Source organism: Nymphaea colorata, chromosome 6 (assembly GCF_008831285.2).
Source record: "Nymphaea colorata isolate Beijing-Zhang1983 chromosome 6, ASM883128v2, whole genome shotgun sequence".
In the NCBI taxonomy this organism is placed as follows: domain Eukaryota; kingdom Viridiplantae; phylum Streptophyta; class Magnoliopsida; order Nymphaeales; family Nymphaeaceae; genus Nymphaea; species Nymphaea colorata.
The window spans coordinates 2634558-2643796 of NC_045143.1; the positions used below are offsets into that span (position 1 = coordinate 2634558).

General features: G+C 38.7%; 1 protein-coding gene across 1 annotated transcript; it reads right to left on the minus strand.

Moving 5' to 3' along the window:
- Positions 1 to 7669: 7669 nt before the first annotated feature.
- LOC116256350 (uncharacterized) lies at positions 7670 to 8970 on the minus strand. The gene has a single exon (XM_031632703.2). It carries the CDS (start codon positions 8911 to 8913, stop codon positions 7972 to 7974), a length of 942 nt encoding a protein of 313 aa, XP_031488563.1. The 5' UTR covers positions 8914 to 8970; the 3' UTR covers positions 7670 to 7971.
- Between the last annotated feature and the right edge of the window lie 269 nt (positions 8971 to 9239).

Sequence of the window (9239 nt, forward strand, 5' to 3'; positions counted from 1 at the left end):
GATCTTTCTCTGGGATGTATAGATTAAAACAAAAAATCATTAATATTCTGAAATTTTAGTACTTGGATGGACAAAATTAAAGACAAAGAGTGATTATTCAAGGTTAGCATCTTATTTGTTTCTAGATCTGTTAGTCTGTGCTGAGTGCAGGAGTTACTGCATGGGTGGGTTCTAAACAACTTTGGACTCTGAGTTTTTTCTTTCTGTGATTTATTGAAGCGGGTACCCTATTGGGAAAAATCGTTTTGTGATCTACGACTCGGTTTCATAATTCAGGGGCGGAGGGAGGGGAGGGCCCGCCTAGGCCATGGCCCGCCCCAAACTAACTGGAAAAAAAAAATTGCACTAGAAAAATAAAAAAAATTTAGTAGTTCAATGTGTTTTTTTATTTTGGTTTAGTTTGGCCCTATCCAAATTTAAGGTTGCATTATTTGACCCGTCCCTAAACGAAATCCTAGATCCGCCCTTGGTTGCATTTCTAACATGTGCTTCTAGATCCTCGAGCTCTCCTTTTGTTTTCCATTTAAAAGATTATCAGATGCCTAGAATGTAAAAAATAGTCCGCTTATTCCAAAAACAGGTTATCATGGGCTTTTCCGTGTTTTTTTAGGATATCTATACTGTATACTAACAATGTTTGTTTTTTGTCATATTTGGAGGAAGATTCTTTGGATTTCATCCTTTTTGCTTTCCTTCACCATATCATTAATTTTTTCACTATTTTTTAAAATCTCCCCCCCCCCCCCCCTGCATTTTTTTTCCTCTAATAATGAGAAACCACTCTTGATGTGGGAGTCCTGGCCATGTTCGTGTAAAACTTTGAGGTGAAGGCCAAATCACAGTTATCCTTTTCTGGTTTTTATTCTCAAAGTCTTTTTCAGGTATTATTAGTTGGGAAGTTCGTTTTTCTCGGGAAAATCTCAGAAATTCAAAAAGCAAAAATAGTAGAAAAATGTGAAATTATCTTAGTTCTATACTAATTTTCTTACAAAAATTTTGATCAAAATTCATAATATTTAGTAACATGTTTAAACTTTAAAAGCATATTAGGAAGCTAATTGCATATACATTTTTTAAGGGGCAGCGGCGGGGGTGGTGGACATGACAAAAACATGTTTTCTTTGAGCAATTTTTTTTAGAATTGTAATTTTTTTTGCTTTTTCGGTTTTCCTTTATTTTTACATTTCCTGTGCCAAGAGGTGAAAGCCCTTCTGCTCCACAAGAATCTTCATTTTTCTGTCATGGGTCCGAGATGGAACACAATGATGTTTGAACCCATGACCAGTGGTGTATGCTATTGACAAAAACCCTCCCTGTTCTGCTGTCCCTTTGGGTTCTTTCCTTGGATTTCTTTCTCATATACTTTCTGTTACTCTTCAAGTAACCCTAATCTCATATTAAAGAGATTAGGGTTGGCAAATGGCAATATAACAATTACAGATTCAGTCCACTAAATATAAGAAAATATTTTTAAAGACCTACTCTCCAACTTTCTAATATAGCAGAAGCACTCTTTAACACTTCTCATCAGTTCTAGTTACTTGATTCCAGATATAGGTGAAAGTGAAACTGAAATGAGTTAGAAATAGACATACGCCTATGTGGTAGGCTAATGGCTAAATGGTTAGAAGTTTTCATCTTTTACTGCTGTTTTTGGAATCGCTGCTTAAAACTGTTTTTACTTTGATAGAACTGTTTGTTACTAAGGTTCACATTGATTCCTTTAGTCATCCCGATGCATGATGTCAGAATGTGACAGTTAAATTCCATTGCAAAAATAATTCATGTTGTAAGTATGTTCATCTTTGACTTTAGGTTCCTTTGAGATTGGAATTCATACCACTAGAGGCTTATTCTTGCTCATAAAGAGTCATCATCTTGCAACGACATTCGGCATTGAATCTTCTCATGGATGTTGGAAAATCGTGGTATATGTATGATCTAAATGGTATTTAAAATAATGTGATTTTAATTCCCGTGGAGCCAAAAATAGGACTCACAAGGGATTTTGGAAAAATCTTGCTCTTGAAGAAACTTTTGAAATTGGACACCAAGACAACGTTTTTCACGTCAGGTAATGATACGAAGGATTTTGGCTGTAAAGCAAACACTTCAATCTTTCACTATTTACATGTGTATCAAGTTTTTCATGGATAAGCAGAACTAATTAGATCCCCTTCTAAAATTTGGTGCAAATTTTTCCTATATGAAGTGACCTCATGTTTTCACATTTTCCTCTCTTGCACGGTCATAAAGTTTTCAATTTTAAATCTTTGATTCTGTCAAGCCTTCTTCCTTGAGTTATTATAGGCAATGGCACTTTTCTTTTGACGTTCTTTTTAAGTGATTCCTTGTCACCATTGTGGCATCTTGCCTTCTTATTTTGCTCCTCCAGTTATGCAGGAAAAGTTTGTGGGGGAATTTTGTCTGCAGCAATATGATGATCTTTCTTAAACAGGATGTAAATGCAAGTTTGTGCTTCCATGGTCAAAGAATATTTTCGCACAATACAAGTGGGTGGTTTGGCGATGCTCCTTTTGAGGTAACTGGTGATTTTGGTGTAAATTCTGAAGATGGGGAATTTCATTTGATGTGCCAGGTATGGTTTTTATGCTATTTATCTTGACTGCTTTCTTATTAAAGACCAATTCTCTGAAATGTTTCAACAACACGAGGGGCAGATGGGTGGTTTGGTGATGCTCCCACTTTTATACATTTTACCTTTTAAGCTTCTTTCTAACATCTCAACAACTGTTATGAAAAGATATGGAGACAAAGGGTCTCCTAGACGAATACCATGCATAACAAATGATTTCATAGAGATGCAAGTTTTGTTTCTTTCAATCCATTAAAAACAAAATCCCAAATGAGAAAGTGCTACTCTTTAGAAAATAGAGGGTATTACTAGCACCCTCCTTCAACCACTTGGCCCTCTATTGCTGCTTTCAGCGTAAATCATGCTCATATTGTATGGTGCTCATGTGATCCTGTGTCCAAGAAGCACCAGGACGACAGGTATTTGGTGCTTAAGAAGCATGCTTATGCGGTTCACATCAGAAAACTCGTTATAACTCTCTCTCTCTTTATAATTAACTTGTCTGCTTCACTTCTTTCCTTTCTTCACAGTGAGTACAGATCTCGCATTTTTCCTTCTTTCTTATCTCTATCTTCTACAATGGCAGTATCAACGATTCGTAACTTATAAAAAAATGGAACTTGGTTTCGTTGCCTACGGCCATGAAGCAAAGTGTTCATTTGAATCGGTGGCAATTTCAATCGAAAATGAAATAAAAAAATTTGCATCACCGAGTCTCCTTTTTGAAGATGGCCTGCTGTATACGTTGCATATGGCCGGCGCATTTAGATCCCCACGGACAAAAAGAAACAGAATCTTTCTTTCTTTCCTTCTTTTTGTGGATGTGCTGCTGTCTAAAAACAAAGAACGCGCATGCTTCTTTCGGTATCTTCCCTAACTTTTTCTTTCGGAAGTCAAGAAGGAAAACTCGGTCCTCAACTCTTTGAGGTATATATAATAGTAAAACTCTATGGGCTGGCGCTGTTCTAAAAGGGAGGACGCCCATAGAAATTAAACAAAAAAACGACCCTAACTTTGTATGGATATGTATATGTATAGATCCGAAAATATGCACCAGACAGTCCAAAACTCAATGCAAAAGCGTAGATGAATAAGTCGGCCTTCCGCCGCTGTATATTTTATTCCTTATCACTTTACCTTGAATAGACTTTCCAACAAACCACTTAAAAATAATTATTGAAGTATGGTGTTGTAACTATACATAGATATGATCTGAGGAATGTTTTGATGAAAACCATATATTAAACCATCATTTTTTGAGTTTAACATATCTCTATAGCAATAAAAAAATGAACGGCTATCCTTTCAAATAAAAATCAATAATTTTCTTAAAAAAATACTGGAACTAAAACTTATTCTGTGTTGAATTCGTATTTATAAGCATAATGGAGTATTAATATGTTGTTTAAAAAATTTTCTATAAAAATTTTAATGGTTCAGTTTTTGTCCCAGGCTTAAGTGGTCTGCCATATACCAATTTCTCTCTCTCTCTCTCTCTTTCCACACACACACACACACACATATATATATATACACGCTCCGTCTTCCCATAACATATAAACTACTTGTTATTCGTTAACATTTTGCTTATATTTAAAAAAAAAATCATTTTGTATTTTTTTGATATAAAAGTCACAAATTTCACCAAGACAGTCAAAGAAGGATCTCAAGTGAACTTCTGTTAAGCTAAGAACAATGAAGACTAATGTTGAGAAAAAGTCTGTAGTTCATGCTTGTGTTCTTAAAATTAACAAGAGTTGACTGGCTTGGCTTGACGACGAGTACTGGACACTTATAAAGAAATCATGAAACGTAACTTGTTTGGAAATATAAGCCAAGGGCAGGCTCAAAAATTAAGATTTTTCTCTTTTTTTATTTGCAAATCAGATTCTATGTTCACTTCAAGAAAACACTATGCGAGCTCCTTAAGAAACTTTTTAACTGCAGACAAGATAGCATGTACTTTGGTAATTGTCCTCACACTTTCAAACAGGAAGATCAAATTCAAGAAACACCATTGATGTGAAATCCAGGCTGATGAGGCTCATTCTGCTTTTGTAAGCAGAATCAGCTTCATTCCCCAAAATTCTTTCAATAATCGCAAACAAAATATTGTACTTGCATTCAAGGTTTCTTAATAATTCAGCGTCTCTTAACAAATTTTCGTCCAAATTAATTCAGCAGACTGCATTGTTGATTCCAAGGCAACCACGGGAAAATTCAATTGAATTGGACTTCAAACTCAGCTTATCTTTTGGGCCTTCAGATCCCAGAGGGCACCTAACCTAGTGACACACCAATTTTGACCCAGCAAGCCTACTTGCTACCTTCTGGACTCATGCACCATTCCTCGTTGATTTCTAAGTTACATTGTCCACACTATTCGTTGCCTTCAACTCCCCAACAACAAAAAAAAAAACCAAACTGGCAGGAAAATCCACTGGTTTCTGACCATGAAAAGAAATAACATGAGAAAGAGAGCTAAATTTCTCAGTAGACAGGTGAGGGGTTGTAACCTTTTTCTTCTCTGTGAAACTTCGTTGACATCTTCCATTGTTGGCTCATGTGAAAGTCTTTATCCTTGGATGAAAAAGCTCATTTGTATTCCCAATGCAGAAGATATATGAATTTTTTTTTTCTTTTGTTCAAGCCCTGACCTCTGCGAAGCTTCCTGCCGGTGTTTCCTATCCAACATTTTTATTAACATAATTGAGAATTAGTTGAAATTTAATCCACGCTTTAACCCATACATTTGAATTCACACAATTCCCAAACTCATACTTGCTTGATATGTCAACGAAAAGTCCTCAAGGGGGTTATCACTACGGTTAGGGTGGAGGCTGGTAGACGGCCAATTTCAATTTCAATTTCAAATTTGAATTCTTAAGGTGTCAAGTCTTTGCAGTATAAAAATACGTGTCACCGACACGTAATTTGAAGCACGGTGAAGGCAGTACCTCTGAGACATAAACTCTAAAATAAACCTTGTACTATAGAGGTTGAATGGGAGCTTCGTTTCTCCGTAAAACAGTAGGATGACATACTCCTCTTCCTACCCTAATATGCTGATTAATGGCAATCTATTTGGCTTTCTAGAACAAAGCCCACATAAATTTTGAATGGGTAAAAGCCTCAAACAGTTTCAATCAAATTGAATGGCTCAAATTAGCGGATCACCCATCAGGTGCCCTCCCACTTAAGATCGGAGCTGAAATCATCCGAACTTTATAAACGTCAAATCTTGGATTGTCATGATCACGAAGAGATGGCTACAAGTAATCAAGACAATATCTATACTTATTTTTCTGAAATGCTGCACAAATATGAAGTCGAGTATATGATGATAAGAGAGAAATGCATAAATTCTGAGTATATATGAAATAAAGAGCATGCATGGTGACAGGGGAGGAAGGAATCAACAGATCTCTATTTAATTCCAACTTAGCTGCTGGTTTAGAGTATAAAACCTCACCAAAAATATCTACGGATCTATTCTAAACATTGTGATAGGTTTATGAAATACTAGAACTATGTGCCAATGAATCTTCTACCCAAATCTTTAGGCAGGTTTTTCATTTGCCCAACAACTCTTAAAGTACTTTCAATCTTCTTTATCTTTCTTTTTTCTTAATATTTGCATAGAAAAAAAGCCATGAAACCTTAAAGATCATACCTTTATACTTTTAAGGTTCTTGAATGTTTTGTTGCCTAAATAGACTTATAGTATATCATTCAACTCGAGTGTCGCCCTACAACTGTTTATGACCCAAAAGAGTAACTTGCTAAAGAATGACGATAGCATGAGTAAAATTTATAATACATCTTTCAACTCGAGTGTCACTCTTACCACTGTTAGTAACATAGACCCCTTAATTGTTTTTACCCTTTAAGTGTTTTACGTCATCTTTCAACTCGGGTGTTGCTCTTGCCACTGTTAGTAACAGTGGACCCCTTAAGTGTTTTACGGTCAGGTTGTGGTATAGGTTGTGCTATACCCTTAAAGGCAAATCTCCTCTCCTCGTTACTATATACAAAAACAAGATTACATGAAATACAAAAAAAAAAAAAAAGAGAAAGGATCTAATAAAGATACATGTTTTTTATATTAACTTTATTATATTAAATGGATAAGGTGAAAATTGGCCTCCATAACTGCCCCAAAAAGGTTATATATATATATAACGGCCATGACCTTTCGGAACTGCTCCATGCTGGTCCAGACTCAAATAATGGTGGATGGTGGACGGCCCATCAAAGCAACAGGCGCTCAACCGAAATCCTATTTTCCTCTCCCTCTCTTCTAGATAGATAGTGGTGGATCTAGGCGGATTCCAGACGCTTCTTTTTTTATATTTTTGAATGTTCCTTTAGTTGATCTGGGCAACGACAGCTAGTGAGATGAATGTTCTTTAGTTGATGCGGACATGTAAACATTATTTTTGTTCATCCAAATAGAAAAAGCACGGTCAAACTTAAAACTGTTCATTTTCATGATTGATGTGCTTTTTAAGCATGAAAACATATGGTTTGTAACATAATTAAAATTTGAAATTCAGATTTTAAATGCCTTTCTATAAGTTTATCGAACGAAAGATATGTTCATAACAATAGAAACCAAATGCGTAATAGTTATGCCCTTAAATTAGTGAAAATTAGATGCCAGCTATTGTTAACAGTAATTGAAATTGAATATACATATACAGTTTTTTAGGACATAAATGGGATCATTCTTTGGAATTATCTATTTTTCTCCGTGACTGGAAAACTGATGGCCTTACTAATGTGCATTACACCTTGGAGCTGAGTTTTTCGAAATTGGGTTGTATACAAAATCTATGAAGCAAGAAATGTCTACCCCACATATGCATGCATTCAATAAGCAGCAGAAACATCAATTACAAAAGATGAATCAAAGCTTAGTCTCTCATCTTCTGGTACGTTTTCAATTAGAGAAATGCATCAAAATCAATATTTATAATATATATATATATATATATATATATATATATATATATATAGAGAGAGAGAGAGAGAGAGAGAGAGGGAGAGAGAGAGAGAGAGAGAGATTCCAACTTGCCAGAATATACCATTTCCTAATTTTGCTTTTCCATTGATTCCCTGGCCACCTCCTTCACCTTCACTTTTTTTCAACACTTTTCATCTGATATCCCTTGCCCACCGCCTCCACCTCTTTTCTCCTAACTTTTTCCCTTTTTCTTTTTCGGAAAAACTTACAAGGAGAAGAAAAAGCTAAACCAACGCCAACCCTGTTCGAACTCCGCTCGACGAAAAGGAAACAATTTCACAGGGAAAAAAAGAAAGAAAAGGACAATCGATCATCCCCCAACAAATTCTAATTACAAATCGACAACCATCTACGTAGACATGACGTACTGATGGTTCCAGAAATCCTCAAGCTCACCCCTCCCTTCGTCGCAGCACCGCCACGAGCCACCGCTCACCATCCCCAACAGGCGGCGCTCCTCCTTCTGACCGCCCATCACCACTTCTACGTTCCCAGCTCCGCCGCCCTCTCCTCCCTTCTCCTCCTTCTCTCCTCCCTCCAGCTGCTCAACATTTTCCTCTTGTTTTATAAATTCTTCCTTCTCTTTTCGGGGCAGTGGCTTTCCCACCAGATGCAGCATGAGCCGCCCGTCCCGGCGTTCGGCCACGAAAATCTCCCGGCGCGGCCCTGCCCTCATCTCCGTCAGCAGCATCCGCCCGTCCCGCCGCTCCTGCCGGAGGAAGAACCTGGGCCGCCCTTCCCCGTTCAGCCACGGCAGTGGCGGCGGCAGCTCCGCCCGGCACCTCATCCTCGACATCATCTTCCGCCTCGTCCTCTTCTCCAGATACGCCTGCCCACTCACGTCCACCACCTCGCTACTCCCGTCCCCGGAAGCCACCTCCGATTCGTCGGAGCTCTCGAAGCCCAACCCCTCGGTGCAGTTGTGCCTCCCCGATCCCTCCTCGTCGTGGCAGACCCTCGCGGCGAGCGCCAGCCGGGAGGGGGCTGAGCTCATCCGGGAGGTGGCTGAGCTCATCGGGGAGGGCAGAGCCGGCGGCTTGAGGGCGCAGGATTCAAGCACGTTTCGCGGCTTGTGCACCTCCTGGGCGAGGACGGTCAGGCCCGAAGACGCCGGGAACCCGTCTTTGGTTCGGTGGTGTACTTGGCCAGGAAGAGGCATGGGGCCACAGTCGCCACCACCGCCACCTCCTCCGCCTTCACCGGCATCATCGTCTCCACCAAGACCAGCGCGCTTGGCCTCTTCAGATCGCCCCAGAAACGCATGCAGATTTCTGCAGATTTCCATCATCATCGTCTTCGTTCTTTAAAAGGACGGAGAGAAAGAGAGATTGAGAGAGAGAGAAAGACAGCTAAGGAACGAGCAAGAGTGCGTTGGGAGATGACAAATATATGGGGAAAGAGGAAAAACTTGTTCATTAGAGCGCGTTACGGGACTACCTGGCAGGTTTTTCCCAATTTCAACAAAAGCCCCTTCTATATTCTTCACATCCAATCGCATCCCTTTAACATTTCATATTTTTCTTCATACCTCAATTTTTATTAACGCATTCCACAAAATCAAGTTTGGTCTAGTCCGAAGCCTTGACCCAACTTAGTCATCACCTCTCTTTGATCGTC